This window comes from Sceloporus undulatus, chromosome 3 (genome assembly GCF_019175285.1).
Source record: "Sceloporus undulatus isolate JIND9_A2432 ecotype Alabama chromosome 3, SceUnd_v1.1, whole genome shotgun sequence".
NCBI lineage: Eukaryota > Metazoa > Chordata > Lepidosauria > Squamata > Phrynosomatidae > Sceloporus > Sceloporus undulatus.
Window position 1 is genome coordinate 214009077 of NC_056524.1, and position 18166 is coordinate 214027242.

General features: G+C 40.7%; 1 protein-coding gene across 1 annotated transcript in view; it reads right to left on the bottom strand.

Annotated features, from left to right (window-relative positions):
• The window catches only part of HPSE2 (heparanase 2 (inactive)), a 180670-nt gene that overhangs the window by 5434 nt on the left and 157070 nt on the right, over positions 1-18166 (bottom strand). Inside the window, exons 9-10 of the mRNA XM_042460947.1 lie at positions 6895-7009; positions 155-300 (exon numbers count right to left, since the gene is read on the bottom strand). Of these exons, the coding sequence (XP_042316881.1) occupies positions 155-300; positions 6895-7009 (261 nt within the window). The remainder of the gene's footprint in view (positions 1-154; positions 301-6894; positions 7010-18166) is intronic.

Here is an 18166-nt window from a genome sequence, read left to right on the forward strand (position 1 = left end):
AGGGTGGAGCTATAGGTATTGCTACAGTGGATGACATCTTCCTCTCTAGGGTGAGGCCAGTGCTAAATAAATCTTGGGTCTTCTAGTCACCTGTACCCCAAATCTCCTCATCATGTCTGCACAAGCAAATGTATACACTAATACAATAACTCACTTATGGTGGCTGGTGCAGTGAGCGTAGATACGTAACTTATCACGAATCACCCTGCCAGGACGAGGTTTTCTCTGGAGCCCAGCCACATGCACAGCAAGTACTCTAGGTCCAACAAGCCGCTTGTAGAGCAGGGACAGCCAGTAATCCTACCAGGTGAAAAAAGAAGGATGGGTTATTCCCAGATAAGCCCCTTGGAGAAGCCCAGGGCTACAACCCCACTCTAGCTTGCTGCAAACTCTATATATGAAACTAGGCACAATATATCATAATAATGGTGCAGTACAGACCACTGAAAAATGGCTGCCTTCTGGCACCTGTTTTTCCTCCAAAGGGACTCGTCGTTCTGGAGTAAAAAGAACCTGGAAAAACTAATGGTGCACTTGTGATGTAACTGGTCTGGTGCAACGTGCAGACGCTATACATCCATTACATCATAATGGTGGCGCCTGTGTACACAGGGTGCCACCAGTACATGCTAGGGTTAGGGACCATGCGGTTGCCGCGTGGTCCCTAACCATAGCTGCGCTGCTGCCGCCGTGCCACAAAAGGCACATCTGTCCTGGGCCAATAGTAAATAAAACTTTTATTTTTATCCTGTTTTTTGTTAAAACAATCAAAGCGGCTTACAACATTAAAAGTACAACAATATGAACAAGATATCATGAAGCAACCATTTTTATTTTCAGAAAATACTAGTTAGAACTCTCGTATTTTTAACAGCTAGGTAGAAGGCAGGATATTTGGAAAATAAAGTTTTCCTCTGCTAAGAGAAAAGGCACTTGCTCCAATTTTCCCTTTTATGGTAACTATCTAAAAGGCATAAGTTCTGTCCCATATTAGACCTTTGTGTTCTAGAATTAATGGTTCTTTTTTAAAGTATAGTTCAGTTATGCCACCAAAGGCAGTTTGATAAGATGACTCTGGGGGTCCCTTATGCAGGTGTGTTTAAAGACAGGAGGTGTTCAAAACTACATGAAGTAGACGACCTGTCATACAATCTTGTTAAACAGACATGCTGTTCTCCTGGCAGACCCATTACAAGATGCATTCTCAAGGGCCCAGTACAACTTTACAGCCAGGCCAGGACTGTGAAATTGTGCACTAACCACATGGTGAAGAAATGTTGCTGTAACCTAGCAAGTAGCAGAATTATAATAGTCCCTTGACTCACAGCCCTCTGAGAGCCGTTACTGGCAAACACAGAGGAACATAAAATGTCACTTGTGGTTCTGCTTTCCACACTTCACGTCCTGTTCCTACCAGAGACGCATGCTTGCGCCTGAAAATGAAATGCAGCCCAACAACAAAAAGTGCCATCAGCCACAAATATGCAAACAAGACACACTCAGGATGCATCTGTGAGGCAGACAGTTTATTATTTCCAGTCAAGGTGCATATAGAATTCTATACTCCATTCCCACAGTATAGAATTCCAGTCCAAAACTCATTTTCATGGGCTGGAACACCATTCAGAGGTATGAACATTTTAAAGAAAATAATTGTTAGACATGCCTTGGTTACATCCCGTTTGGATTACTGTAATGCATTCTACATGGGGCTGCCTTTGAAAAGTGCTCAGCAACTTCAGTTGGACAAAGAACTGCAGCCAACAGGGAGCACACAGTTCCCTTGTTGCAACAGCTCCACTGTTGGTCCATTTCCAGGCACAATTCAAAGTTCTGGTGATGGCCTATAAAGCCCTATACAGTTTGCGTCCGGCCTATTTGGAGGATTGTATCTTCCTTTATGAGCTTACTGGAGCTCAAAGTTCTTCTCAAAAGGCCCTTCTCTGTCCTATCACCTTCTCAGGCTTGTTAGTGAGAACTTGACAGAGGACTTTCTTGGTGGCTGCTGTCTGACATTGGAACTTCCTCCCTAAGGAGGACCATGGTCCCATTCTTGCTCTCCTTCCACAAGCAAGTTAAAACATTTTCTTCTCTTTATTTTTCCCATATAAATTACTTATTAAAATACATAACTTGAAAATGTACAAATAAACAAACATACCATAACATGAAATAAATACAAATAAAAAACTAATGCTGTAACACAACACAGTAAACTTCCTATAGTTTCCCTGATTTACTGCAACTTGATCCCCGTATTATATTTATTTCTGGGTATAGGTAAACTTCTACATGTCTCTATGGTATATTACAAAAGTTCCATGTGATGGGCTTATTATACTATTCTTTTGTTTTTTCATCTTATAGCAACTACTCCTTCCATATATTTTCACACCAGAGCCCAATCTTGTCAATTTTCTCAATTGATTTTTTATTTAAACCACACGTTAACCTATCTAATTCAGTCATATCAGTTAACTTTAACAGCCATTCTTCAATTCTGGGAGTTTTTGGTGATTTCCATTTTTGTGTCAAGAGGATTCTGGCAGCAGTTGCCATATAAAGAAGCATTTCCTATCACTCTTTGATACGTTATTTGTCATATTTAACAAATATATTTTGGGTTTAATTTCATATCTAATTTTTAGAATCTTATTAATTGAAGTGTGAATCCCCCCCCCCCACACACACACACTATTTTTTAGCTTTTGAGCAATTTCACCACACATGAAACCATGTTCCTGTTTATTGATAACATTTCCAACAATTTCTTTGTTTTGATTTGTGTATCCTGGCAATTCTTTGAGGTACCAAGTACCATCTCTGTACCATTTTTATGTACTTTTCTCTCAGGTCTTGACTATACATGCATTGTTTATGCATGCTAGTTTTATGCCTATTTGTTTACTTTAAGGGTTTCTTTTTTCCTGTTGAAGTTGTCTAAGTGTTTGTGGATTTCAAGTGTCAGGAATAAACTCGGCCACATAGCCCGGAAAACCCACAAAAAACTATGGATCCCAGCCATGAAAGCCTTTGACTTCACAATTTTAAGACAATTTCAACACCCTCCCCTACACACCCCAAGACTTTCTAAAACTCCCATTCCAAACACTTCCCTTTTTTGGGCTGTATCCCAGACAAAATGTTGGCTAGAAGCGATACAACATTATTTTCATTTCATGGGTGGGCAAATGCATCCTGTTTGTAGCCCGGATGCCAGCCGAGCTTGTTCTGCGGCTTTTCAAGAATGGGATGCATTTGCCTGCCTATAGTTGAATGTGATAAAACTTATTTTAAAAATAAATGTGCCTTTATCCTGTCAGGGCTACAGCACATTAAAAGAGACTCCGCTAATCTCCTGTGACATGGTGGGAACCCACCCTGCTGGCTGCTGTTAAGTACTGGGGAAGAATGGAAAGTCTCCTGAGCATGGATGGGAATGCCATTCAATGCCACCATCAGTCAGGGCTTCTTGGCTGTTTTGAACAAGGCACTCTTCACTTCACTCCATATATATCCATGGATCAGTGTTTGTGAAAAGGGTCAGTGTTTGTGACCGAAGATGCAGGTACACTGGCTGTAGCAGAGCTGCTGTGGCAATTTCTGTTTCTAGGGTAGTTACAGGTCAGCATCCTGCATGGCAACCTAAAGGTCAAAAATTTAAATTATCAGAACTTGAAAAAGTTATTTTTAGATTACAGCTGTTAGAATTTCCCACCCAGCATAACCAGCTCAGAAATTCTGGAAACTGTAGTCCTAAAAAATAACTCTTCCAGGCTCTGCAAATCACTCAGCTGCTTATTTTTCCGATGTAGAAAGTCCAGATGTGTTACTTTTCTGTTTAGTAGGGTCAGAGAAAGCACTATCCCACTGCATTACAGATTATATGGTTGCAGAAGATGGGTGGTATTTGAAGACACTGCATTTTCTGTTTGATCTTGAACAGCAGCAGAGTTGAAAGACACTTGTGTTGGCAGGGTGAATTATCCCCTGGATCTCTGAGCTACTTGAGAAGAGCCACATGACCTCAGCTATCATAGCATCTGCTTCACCAGAGCATCTCTGGGGCTAGGGCATTTATTTCAACTGAGCTGGATCTGCCATGGAAAGCAAAGGAACTGAACTCTTGCAGGGCACCCAGCCCATGCTTGTCGCCAGCTGATGGGCAGCCAGGCCAAAGCAGTGATTGATGCCATTGCTTCTCTCAGCATCTGAGAGTTTGCACAAAGAAAAGACAGCATGTGGAAAAGTCTTTGTCACTGAATTAGTGGGAGGATTTAGTTTCACATCCCAGCAGCCCTGCACAGGTCCAAACAGCCGCTTTCATCTCACTGATAGCTCCCACGGGAAAAGAGCAGACGCCACACCTCACCTCAGGTTCACAGTCTGGTCTTACTCAGCTTTGCCATTGCTCTTATTTAAAATCCCTCTAGCAACTCACCTGATTTGGAAGGGAGAAAATATTCTGGTTTGTAACAGAATGGGACAGGGCAAAAAAACAGAAAAGACATTTATCTCTGAAGGCCTGAAATCAGGAAGCACAGAAAGAATCCCTTCTGTAGTAGGCTAGTAGCTTGAACTATGTGCAAATCATCTGGGAAGCTCTGCTACACTGAAGAGGGACTGTGGCTCCATTGTAGAGCACATGCTTTCCATGCAGGTTTAATCTCTAGTATTTTCAATCAGGGTAAGAAAACATCCTGCTTTAAACTCTGGTGAGCTGATGCCCATTAGTGTAAGCAATACAGAGCTAGAATACTGGGATAGCAGCTAGATCAAACAACAATTAGACCAGAACTTAGAAAAAAATCTTTTTAGGACTGCATCTCCCAGTATTCCCCAGCAAGCATGGCCACAATCCACAAAAGTAATGTTTTCAACTTCAGCTTTCTATATTCCTCCAGAACAGCAAAGTCTTGGACCTTTCTGGTATATCAGTAAAGAAAACTACTTACATTCAGTGCTTAGCTGAATTTTAGTTGGCTCCATAAAACACAGATTGTTCTGCATGTAGCCCTTGGGAACCTAATAATTATCTGAAACATATATTCTCTTCCTTTCCTACCCCCTAGCTATTAGGCAGGTTTTGTTTTTCCCTTTTGAACCTTGAACAATAAATAAAGAAATATCTGAGATGTGCAGCTCCCTTCAGTCTTTCTGGGACTCAGCAGGAATTAGAGAAGCAGCGTTGCCAATTTCCGGGGAATTCCCTGGAATCCGGGGAATTTGATTGACTGAGTATTCAGGTAAATATTGGGGAATTCTGGGGATTTTGGATTTTGGTAAAACATTCTGGGGAATATCTTCAAGGCTTGTTGGCAACACTGTCAGATCTCACACATGCATGGAAATTTTGTAATAGGGAAACGCTCAGAGAACAAACTGGGCAGAAGCAATGTTAAAAGGAGATAAACATCTCTAATATATTTTCCTGATGCCTGAGGCTAATGAAGCCAGAACCAACAGCTGATTAACTGGGACAGACAACTAGAAGCCTGGAACTGGAGAAGAAAGCCAAATCTATAGCTCATTACAGAATGGGCTCCACTTTTGTGGCTTCCCTTCTGCTTCCCAAATCCCCATGAGCCTGCTGGTAGTGTTTCTCAGATTGATACCCTGGACCAGGATTATAAATTCGTCTAGTTGGGGAGTTGCAGAGCTTCTTAGTGCTGCCAAGTGTTCCACTTACAAGGTGCAGAATTTATTAGACTGAAAAAAGAAAAGAAAACCTGCACTTTTAAAGACCTTTATATATGGTTTCCTTATTAGAGCCCCTGCACACTTGGAATGGCAACCTCCTCAGTCTTTTTCATGAGCTACAAATGAGTGGGTTTGCATTAAACTGGAGGGAACTGCCCTTCTGTGTGAAGCTGTGTGAAGCTTTCACCTTGGTTCTGATAAATCTAAACTTCGTTCAGCCTCATTTTCTTTAGTCTTTCCCTAAGGATCTGGCTGCCTCCACATTGGTTGCTCCCACAGTATGTTTTCAGGGCACTGCAACTCCTCTCCTGCCCTGTCCTGCCCTCCTCTTGGGCTGTAGCTTGCCTGCTCCTTCCATGGAGGCCTTTGCTCTCTTGCTCTTTTGTATTCCATGAGGGTCCCACAGAGACTCTCATGGTGGACCAAGCTCCAGCTCCAGAGGTAACCCTGCCCCATCTGCTTTCAACATGTTGAGCTTGACATTAACTAATGTCTCCTATTAGCACTGAAAGAAACCAATCTGGAAAAATGTATTTTCAAGCAGAGTTCAAACAGGCCACAAGGAGCAATAGATTTTCAGCTGCACATAGATTTTTCTTTCTTTCTTTCTTTCCCCTTTTCTTCCTTTCTGTCTTTTAAAAAATATTTTGTGGTGCAGCCAAGAGTCTGAAGAACAGGTCAAGGGCACAGAAGTCAAGCACAAATCCCCTGATTTACTGACTGGTAACAGGAAAGGGAGAGAGGAAAAGCCCAGACTGATACAGCAGAGACACTGAGTGGAGCTAAGGAAGGAGCAAGGGGATGAGGAGTGGGGGTGAAAGGGATGTGGTGTTGCACACTTAATAACAGTGAAAGAGATGGAAAGACAGCCCTGACCTGAAACAGCAGAGATACAGGGGTGGGGGTGAGTGGGGTCAGAAAAAATATGGAAGAGGAAGGTGATGGCACAGTGTCATGTATCTCTGTTGGGAAAGAAAGAAAGAAAATACTGGCTTGAAGCAGGCACTGAAATGAAAGGGAGGCACATAAAAGAAGTGTATGCAGATCATAAAATAGTGGAGAAAGAAGGGTCTGCACAGTACATTGTATACCTACAGAAATGGAAAAGGAAACCAGACAGATTAGTAGAGACAGAATAAGAACACGATGGAGGAAAAAGTTCAGAAGGTACAGAATGTAGAGTCACACACCTACCGGCAGTGGGTTAAAGTTCTGATCCACAAGATGGTTGTGCCCATGGTCAAAAAATGAGTGTCGCATTATCACATCAATACCCTGACTGGCCAGCATCCCAAGAGAATTCAGCCACCTGGCAGATAAAAACAGAACTTTTCAGAAAATAGTAGGCCTTGGTGTCCCTCAAAGGATCTCCTGCATTCTAACCTAGTCCCACAGATCCTTGGCAAATCTCCCCTACTTTGGTGCTCTTCAGATGTTGAACCAATTCCAGGCAGTATGGTCAGTGATCAGCAATGATGGGAAGTAGTCCAAAATTTCTAGAGGAAACCAGATTGTGAAAGACTGTCCCAGATTTACAAAGTAGGAACTACCCTATTATAGTTGCTGTTGTTCTTATTGCTCCATATTATCAAAACCCTTCTTCAAGGACAGGATACATATTCCAATATCCATTTTCCCTTCACAAATTCCCATGAAATAGGTTAGACTAAGAGACAGTGACTGGATTGTAGTAACCTATAGAATTTAATGAATGAGCAGCAGATGCTTTTATAGTTATAGTTACACTTGAAAACAACATTTCTTCACTCAGTTATTATGAATAAGCTAGATTAATTTGTTGTCAATAAGCTGTAATACATAATTTTCTGTGTTGCTTTCCTATCATTTTGTGGCATAAAAAAATTAAATAAAATGCAATGTCCTGTGTGGACTGGCAAATCATGGCTGAGGTTTTCAGAATCACTGTGCCTTTAATTATAGTCCTTTGGCTGGTAGCTCCTGTTCTTTAATTGGTTTTTCTTCAGTTCAACTAATAAATTACTCGTTAATTGCCCCTGTACTCTTACAAGCCCGAATGGTTGAGTTTCCTTCATTATTTCTCCCTTTTTATTATTTTGAAATAGTACTATTTTGCAATCAATAGTAGTATTTTGCAGGGTAGGAGCCCTGGTGGCATAGTGGTTAAATGCCTGTACTGCAGCCACTCACTCAAAAACCATAAGGTTGCGAGTTCAATACCAGCAAAAGGGCTCAAGCTCGACTCAGGCTTGCATCCTTCCGAGGTTGCTAAAATGAGTACCCAGACTGTTGGGGGCAATTAGCTTATGCTTTGTAAACCACTTAGGGAGTGCTTAAGTGCACTCATAAGCGGTGTAGAAATGTATCTGCTATTGCTATTGCTAAAAAGAAAAACAATGTGAAGAAAATGCATATACACACCCCCATTCACAAAAATAGAGGCTAAGGTAGCAGTAGACAACAACTGAGTGTTAGGGGGCCACACTGTCCTCCCCGGGAAATCTGGAGGACTGCAGTCCCTCTGGAAAAAGCCTCCCTCTGAGGCATGGAAGCACATTTTCACCACATTTTTGGGCTATGGGCCATTTTAAGTCCAGAAGTTTTTTTCCCCCAGCAAGAAGTGACTCAGATTTTAGTTTCTTGGTCACTTTGTGTTGAGAAAAAAGACCCTCTCTAGGCTTAAAATGGTCAAGGGGGATAAGGCAGAATTGCCTGCTGCAGCCCCAGTACGTATTTGGACACAATATTTTTTTTAAAAACCCCCGCAAAATAAGAGGAGATCTTAAGGGTTATAAAAACAGTCTTGTGGCTAATCTTTCCTCACTTGTGAACTAGTGTTTAACTGAACAAGAAGTAATTTGTGGCAGAAGTCAAAAAGGGAAAATGTATAGTTAAATCTTGTTGAGCTTGACACTGAGCCTTATCACACGGAGGGTTTTGCAGCTCTGTTCCGATGCGATTTCAAGTCCAACCATTTGGATTCATACTAAAACGTGATGTATTATCTCACATGATTACTTTCTATGGGAGGTTGTTCCGAGGTGCTTCCGTAGTCAATCCAAAGTGACTCCTGATTTTGGTGAATTTGGTAACAAGCGAATTCACAAAAATTGCTTCTAAGCTCACTTCGATTTCAATCCAAATTGGTCTGGTGTAGAATACAACTTTGCTTCCATCCTGGTCCCCCCCCCCCCCAAACCACCAAGGTCCCACATTTCCCATGATGCTGTGCTGCAATTTTTCCCCATTTGCTTCCGGTGCTCAGAAGGGAGATTTAGATGTAGATGATAGGAATGGAGAGAATGAAACAGGAGGCTGGGGGGGTGGGAGATGGGAGCAACGGAGAGGGCCATCAGAGGCTGGGGGGAGCAACAAACTCCAACTCTCAGAATTCCATAGCACTGAGCCATGACAGTGAAAGTGGAGTCAAACCGGATTATGTTCCCAGTGCAGATGCAACCTAAGAGAAGGCAACTGTTACAAAGGAAAGGAGAGTGGATTGGATTCATGGAGGTGGTATTTTAGGGAGCATGGAGAATAAGGGAAGCCGGATCATTTCTGCACTCCTCCAAAATGGGTCTCCTTCAGATCCAAAGTATTTACTTCCAAGTAAACCTATAGCTTCTACACTGATTATTTTGCAGTGAAATGATTTTTTTAATAGTAATAATAGTAATAGTAATAATAATAATAAATGGATGGGGGCTCTGACATGGAGGATAGATGTAGATGTGGCTGAAATGGATGAGGAGAATGACAGGAGGATAGATGTAGATAGATGTAACTGAAATGGATGAGGAGAATGACAGGAGGATAGATGTAGATGTGGCTGAAATGGATGAGGAGAATGACAGGAGAATAGATGTAGATGTGGTTAAAATGGATGGGGGCTCTGACACGGAGGACCCATTTGAATTTGGCTGCCAGGGATGGGAAAATAGAAGGGAGGAAGAAACGTGAAGCAATCATTCACATGAGGCTAGCATTCATGTGAAACTGGAACCAGAAAGTGGCCCCCTTCTTCACCCCAGAAGTGCAAAGGTTCACGATACATTCAGAGCCCCACTGAGCATGCGCAAGGGTGTCAATTTGAATTGTTGAATCTGCATGGTATGTACTGGTGTGATAATTTACTATGCACTCACTCCACTTTGACTCAGGAATCGCCACAATTTCGTTCTTCATGTGTGATAATTCATCACTTGAATTGCCTTGGATTCGAATGGACTCTGCTTCCCCTTCAAGTCGAATTGGCTCTGGATTTGAGTTCCAGTCTCATGTGTGATAAGGACCATTAACTAACACAAGATCTTTCCTAAAATAGATTTATCTCATATTAAATACAGATTCAGTCTTACTTATCCAAAATGCTTGGGACCAAAAGTGTTTTGTATTTTGGAGTTTTTTTTGGATTTTGGTATATTTGCATATGTATAATGAGATATCTTGAAGACGGAACCCAAGTCTAGACATGAAATTAATTTATGTTTTGTATACACCTTATGCACACAGCCTGAAGGTAATTTTATACACAATATTGTATTAATTTTGTGTATGAAACATAGTTTGTGTACACTGAACCATCAGAAAGCAACAATGCGTGATCAATGACAAATAGCTTGTTTGTAACTTTTAATTTTCATCCAATAAAAATATATATATATATATATAAAAAAAGAAAGCAACAATGCGGACAAGTTTGGATTTTGGAACATTTTGAATTTCAGAATTCTGGATAAGGAAAATTAAACCTACATTAGAAATGGATCTTACACATGGAAGCGGTTGCTAAGTAATCCAGTCATACTATAAATGTATTACATAACTATTGTTTAAAATTGAAATTATATTTCCAGCTAACTGGAGGGGGGAGAACTTCACTATTATTGAAAAGTCGTAGTGTAGAAGGAGTATTAAATTGCCCAAAATAAATGTCTAGCTATGGAAAAATGACTCTATTTCTGATCCATGACACTTTTGCATGTGTTCATCTGTGAGTCCATTTCTCTCAAAGTTCACATTTAAAAACATGCACTGATGTATTTAAACTGCCAAGCAATGAGTTGTGAAATTTGCAGGGCAGAGGAAAATTAAGTTCTGATTTGCATTTTAATTTTGATCTGCTTGCTTCAAATCTGAATTTTTGAAGATTAAGTACCTGAATGATTTCTACACTATATTGGGTATCTTATACAGCCTACACTTTGGTAAGTTCCCATTTTTTTCAGCTGCAGAAACTCAAGTATTTTTCAAGAGTTAGATGCTAATGTAATACACTGTTGTGAATATGTCTGGTGAAAACTACTTTTGGGAACAGGTTAATGGTACACATTTTCCTTCATCCATTAAAGGCTGTACTGGAATTACTACAAATGCAGTTATATAGATCCCAGCTGAGATCTTCAGTGATAGCCAAAAAACTAATTCCATTACTATCTGTGATAGTCCCTGAGGTTAGAGAGAAGCAAAGCGATTGCACAGGAAGAAAATCATTCCACGTTAGAATTTATTTATTTTTAAATTTACTTATTTCAGCTGCAGTCCTGGTTATACTCTTGAGAATAAATCCAGGTATTTTGTGGATAAGTCTTACTGGCTTATTTTGTGAAGGTATGCATAAGGATTGGGTTGCATATAAAAAGAAAGAGGAGGGCAATAATATTCAAGCAATAATGAGATGCTGGTTGCCATATCAAGGCAACATAGCCCTAGAACTACATTTCCATCACAGCTTTGAAGCACATTCCTTTATCTGCTGGATCTGCTGGCAAGCCATCCCCACAGGAGTTGTGATTTGTTGAGGCATAAGTTTACCATAAGTTTTGAAACATTTATAGTTTTTTGTGGGTTTTTCGGGCTATGTGGCCATGTTCTAGAAGAGTTCACTGAAATTCTGAACCATGCCAACAACTACCATGTCAGGATGCACAGGGACGCCATTGAAATCCACAAACACCTGGACAATTTCAACAGGAAAGAGGAAAACCTTAAAGTAAATAAGGTTTGGCTACCAGTCCTGAAAAATAGCAAGATGAAGACTCAACAAATACAAATGAGAAATCTCCCAGGGTCAGGGGTTTCCCAGCAGACAATGAGCACTAATCAAGCAGACACTAATCCTCTTTTGCAGACCCTCCTACCCCGAGGCCTGCCATTAGCAACAGAACAATACACATACAAATCACTCCTGCCTTTCCAGGTCACACAATATATATACCCAAGTCTTTTCCAGGCAAGCATTCTCTGAAGATGCCAGCCACAGATGCTGGCGAAACGTCAGGAAGAAACTCTTCTAGAACATGGCCACATAGCCCGAAAAACCCACAAAAAACTATGGATGCCGGCTATGAAAGCTTTCGACTTCACTTTGAAATATTTAATTGCCACTGAAAAACAACACACGTGACTTGGTCAAGTGGATAAGTAATGAAAATGTGGAGACCTGTCTTTTGCTGTTGGAAGCTATAGTGAAGCACTCAGTACACAAATTACCATAAACAATAAGAAGACTCGTGGCACCTGCAAGAATGACAAATATATTGTGACATCAGCTTTCATGGATTGGACCTAATTTTACCTAATACAGTTGAAAAACTAGTTCCAATCTATACATTCAAGTTACTTGAGGATTCTTGGTTGCAACATGCTACCTTCTGCATTAAGTTGCCACATGTCCCTTTATATTTAATATTGCTTCTGAATAAATGTTGGTAATTGACAATTTTTGTTAATATATGACCTGTCTGTGAGCAAATAAAAGTATTTTCTATATAATACATACACATAGCAGATGTTTCCATTTCTATGAATTTCTTAACCTGATAAGGGCTTTTTATGTGTGAATAGGATCTATCAATTGGGAGATGAATTCAGTAAGATATGACTACAAATTGAACAATGATTAATTTATATTAATATTTGATTGATATACTAAATATTATTATAAATAATTCAGAACAATTTAGAAATAAACTAGAATGAAAAATGTTTTATTAGGTTTGTACAAATATAATGATAAACATGTTTCCATAAATCTTGTAGAAAGACTCAAACACAGCTTTTATCTAATGGTAATTAAAAAGAGTAGTCATCACAGGCTAAAATAATTATACTCATCATTATTACCATGGCAACTATCTTTGGGCAAAGGCAAGGAGCAGCCAACCTTCTTTGCATGTTCAAAGCTTTAGGGTACGATGACAGTGCCAATGGCTGGCTGGCATGTCAGTGGGATGGTGACTCTGCTTCCATTTTTAGTTCGAACTTGGAGCTCTCCTAGGTTGTGGACTCATTTAGGTGAAAAGGACCAGCACCTTGGATAGTTAATGTAAACTTCAGACTAAAACATGGAGCACATTCATTGTCCTACATATATGGAAGCTATCAGCTGCCACTGGTGGAGACCAGCCCAAAATTTTAGAGGTAATTAATGTCTCTTCTCCAGATCACAAGTTGGAAATAAAGCTGATGGTGGTTTGCAAGCTGTGTGGTTCAAGTCCATGACAGTCAGAGCACAAAACTCTTTGTACTGCAGTTCTCAGAATCCCACTGGTGAGGCCACCTATTGTGGGGATTCTGGAAGCTATAGTACAGTAATGAAAATAACTTGTTTTCAAGCACTGATTAGCTTACATTGTCCACACAGAAACAAATAAAGCCATTTATTAGCAGCTGGACCAACATCAACTAAAGTCCTCATGCTCCTGCCCTGTTTCATCTGTTTCTCAACAGAAGGGCTCTGAGTTCTACTGCCAAATCACTATGGCTGGCAAACTTCCCATCTAGCTTTAGTGCAAGTAATAGAGTGTGCACGCACACACACATGTGCATATCTCAGCCATTGCTTGAAGATGATGGTCTTCACAGCCCCACTATTGAACTGTACATGCTCCCTATCTATGATCAAGAGACAGAGATAGTGGGCAGGGGCATCCCAAGACATTTTGCTGTCGTACTTCAGACACATCATGAGAAGGGACAACTCATTGGAAAAGACAATAATGCCGGGAAAGGTGGGGGGAAGTAGGAAGAGAGGAAGGCCACATGCTAGATGGATGGACTCTATTAAGAAGGTCATGGGTATGTTAACAACAAAGGACAGTTAATAACAAGGGCAGTTAACAACAAAGGACAAAGTGGCATCCTCACACTTATACACAGAATCCAACATGTTGACACTAGTAGCAAGACAGAATCCTCTACTTCACCTGAGGATGGACAAGTTTAGAGAGCAGTACGACAATCAAACTTCACAGGGTAGCAAGACAGTTCTAGTATGGAGGGTTCAGGACAAGCTGAGAGAGAAGAAAATGGCTGAGTAGCCTAGGAGAAACAGCTGTAGGGCTGTCACTGTCACCCACCCAGCATCTGCTGTCTCATTGTGCCTATGAGCAAATCTCAGGAGGGTAGGTGCCTTTTTTACTGTTGTTCAACAGAGGAACCAGAGCTCTTCTATTAAGCACTGAGTGCATCTCCATGTACTTTCTATTTCTCAAAGATAACAGAAGCATAGAAGAGGATGCTTCTTCTGCTGCTTTTTGGCAGAGGGGTTCTGAATCCTTTTGCTAAAGCCAGAGTGCTCCTCACCTGCATTTTCTGCAGCTAAGGGTGTGGGATGAGGGTAAACTTTACTTTGGGTGGAGGCATTAACCCCCATAAATCCAAAAATAGAAAGGAGCATGCTGTCACTCAGCTAGCAAGCTCAGCCAAAAGTTGTCTTCCCCTCCTCATCAGCATATAGAAATGAACTTGAAAGACAGACGTCTTTACTAATTTTTGTTGATGAAACCATCTCTAGCATGTTGAACCCTATGTTCCCTATGGGCTCCCTTTTCTGTGGACTTAATAATATGAGCTCAATTTCTGTGAATGCCCCATGCAATTTCCTTCTTCTGTTTCACAGAAGATTTGGAAAATGGCCAAGACTGTTCTTCCCAACCTCCCATCTTGAGGGCCCACAACCCATGACATCAACTTCCTGTGCACCAAGAGGAAAATACACTAATTCCCTTGACTGGATAGTCAATGTAAGCTAATAAGAAATGCCAAAACATAGCCTCATGGGCTCTACATTGAGATGTGAAACCCTCAAAATTCATAATTTCATATGAGGTATGGAAGAAAAAGAAATCTTCCAAGTCCACTGTGAATCTGATATTCTATGAGCAAGGGCAAATTGGTGGAAGAGGGTGAGAATGAGCACTGTGACCAGGCTGGTGGAAGAGATAAATGTACACCCTGACTTTACTAATATTTTCAAAAGTCAAGCTAATTCTGTGATTTAATAATCTGGATTCTGTAAATTACTGTATATAATTTATGCAAATAAAGTAGATTTGTGCTAATTTTGAATAATTTGCTCTTATTCCATTTTGTTGTTGTGTTTTCTGGGAGCTCTGGGATTGTTTAACTCCTTCATAACCAGTTTCCATGGCTGGTAGGTTTGTTTGTTGGTCCTTTTTTAAAAAAAATATTTACAAGGAAGTCAAAATTCTCAGGAACAGGCTGCTGCACCAGACAAATTTTCTGTACTAGTACAGAATGGCAAAAATACATATAGTGCCACTAACCCTTAGCCATAGCAAAACTAAGCTATGAAACAGCTACCTTCACAGCACTGATATAGTGTACATCCACATTACACAGTTACAACATTTTGATACCACTTTAGTTATCATGGCTCCATCCTATGGAATCCCAGCATCTATAATTTGGTGAGGTACACAGGATTCTCTGTTGGAGAGTTTTAGTGCTGTAGGGAAGCTTATTGATAGAGAATTAGCAATTTGAGAGAGCATCTGGCTTTGCCGAAGTCGTTGTGAGCAAAAACATAGCCAGGTTGGGAAAGGCAGCAAGCTTTTGAGCCAACAGAGGAGGAGGTGAAGCTCTAAGAGAGGAGCAGCAGCAGCTCATATGCATACCTTTTCTCAAAAGCTTTTGCTAAAGTTGCTATGAGCAAAACAAGCCAGGTGGGGAGAGGGGTATGTGCCTTGTGGTATATACACTTATATCTCATATAGGTATTACAGAAGAAGAGAAGAGAAATAACTGCCGTAATGGAGGCAGAAGAATCTACAGTTGTCTGTTGCAACATATGTGCAATGTTTGTCTTCTTGCCAGAAAAACCTCACTAACACCTGTAGCAAATGCAGATTCGTGGTTCTCTTGTAATCCCTTCAATGCATCCGATAACATGAAGACTTCCTGGACAGAACACAAGGAGAATGGATCCTATAGAAACAAAAGAGGAAATTAAAAGGCCTGTAACAGTGAGGAAGCACCCTGTAGGGAGTAGACTCCCTGAAGGGAGTCACAACTGCTCCGACTAAATAATTGTTTCCTATATCTTCATGTAGATAGCAGCACTGAAGAAGCTCAGTCAGGAAACCTGCAGGAAATAACACTGCATGCGAAGGAAGAGTGAACATAATTGCCAACAAGAAGAAACGTGCTGGTAGTGGGCAACCTATTGCTCAGAGGTATAGAGGCACCTGTGTGCCAGCCTGACAAAATGAATCAGGAAGCATGCTGTCTTCCTGGTGCACATATCCAGGATGTACTGACAACTTGCCAAAACTCATCAAGAACACAGATTACAACCCCTTTCTCCTTATTTTTCTGGGCACCAACAACACTGCCAGGAATACCTATGAAGCTTTGGGCAGGAAGCTGAAGGATTTTGAGGTGCAGGTGGCATTCTTGCTAATTCTGCCAGACAGAAGAAGCTTAGCTTCTGGGACCATGATCACTTTTTAAACAGAGAACTGCTGGCTACAGATGGGCTGCACCTCATGAAGATGTAGCTCTTCTGTAAGAGGCACATACCCTCCTGAGATTTGCTGATAATATATTTGATAATAGCATGATCAGTCTGATCAGGAGGGCCTTAAGCTATGTCCTTGGGGGCTTAGAGATGATAGCTAAAACATCAGCCTACAGGCAAGCTCTAAACACAAAAATGTGAATTCTAGAGGAGAAGTTGATGAAGAGAAAGGAGTCCACAGAAAAAAACTGATATAGTAATTGATAAGAACAAACAAGGCTTCAGATGTCTATATGTCAACACACAGTTTGGGAAACAAACAAGATAAGTTTGAACTCCTAATGCAGGAAGGTAAATATGACTTTATAGATATAACAGAGACCTGGTGGGATGACTCCCATAATTGGAATATAACAACTGAGGGATATAACCTCTTCAAAAAGAATAAATGTAGCAGAAAAAGAAGGGGAGCAGCATTATATATCAAAGACAAATTTAGTTGGATAGAAATCCATGAGAATGATCAGAGTGGACCAACTGAAAGCATTTGAGTGAGAGAGAGAAAAAAAGAAATTGATAAAGAAATAAAATGAACATTGTGGTAAGAATCTGCTGTTGTTTTGTACTTTCAAGTCATTTCCAACTTATGGCGACCCTAAAGTAAACCTATCACTGGGTTTTTCTGGGGCTGAGAGTATGTGACTTCTCCAAGGCCACCCAGTGGGTTTCCATGGCCAAGTAGGGAATCATACCCTATTCCCGAGAGTTGTAGTCCAGTGATCAAACCCCATATCATGCTCTCTGTTACAGGCCACCAAACCAAGAAGAGGCGGTGGGTTTTTCCACACTCACCTCCCCCTCAAAACTCAGAAATCTCAAAGATGCAAGAACTGGTACTTAGGGATTCATTTGAGGAAAGCTTGAGGGAACTGGTGAAGAGACGACTGAAGGATGACATGATTGCACTCCAAATATCTAAAGGGCTATCACAGAGAGGAGGATGCAAGCTTGTTTTCTGCAGCCCCAGAAGGTAGGACCAGATCTAATGTTCTGAAATTACAGGAGGGTAGATTTAGATTGAACACATGAAGGAACATTTATTTATTTGTTCCTTCATTTTTTTATGCCACCTTTCACCCAGAAAGAAACAAAAGGCAGCTGACAGAGAAAAACATTTTAAAAACTTTACAATGAAAAATTTAAAAACAACTAATATAATCTAATTAAAAAACTATAAAGTTACATTAAAATATACAAAAGTTAAACAGGCATAACTAAAAATCACTGTCTACTGTCTTTGCCACCAAAACAATACATAACCCATGCCACCTTAAAGAACTGGAAATGTATTATGCGTAAACATTTGTGGATACTCTCAACTTTATAAGTTATATCTGATCAAGTGGGCTGCAATTCACAGAAGTGTGCATTTAATATCAAGATCTGCTGCTCCAGAGGCAGACACAGAGCAATGGATGCAAACTACAAGAAAAGAGATTCCACCTAAACATTAGGAGAAACCTCCTGACAGCAACAGCTGTTCGACAGTGGAACATACTCCCTTGGAGTGTGGTTCAGGCTCGTTCTTTGGAGGTTTTTAAACAGAGGATGGATGGCCATCTGTTGGGAGTTCCTTTATTGTGTATTCCTGCATGGCAGAATGGAGTTGGACTGGACCGCCAATCCAACTCTATGTTTCTATGATTCTAAGACACCAGAAGACTC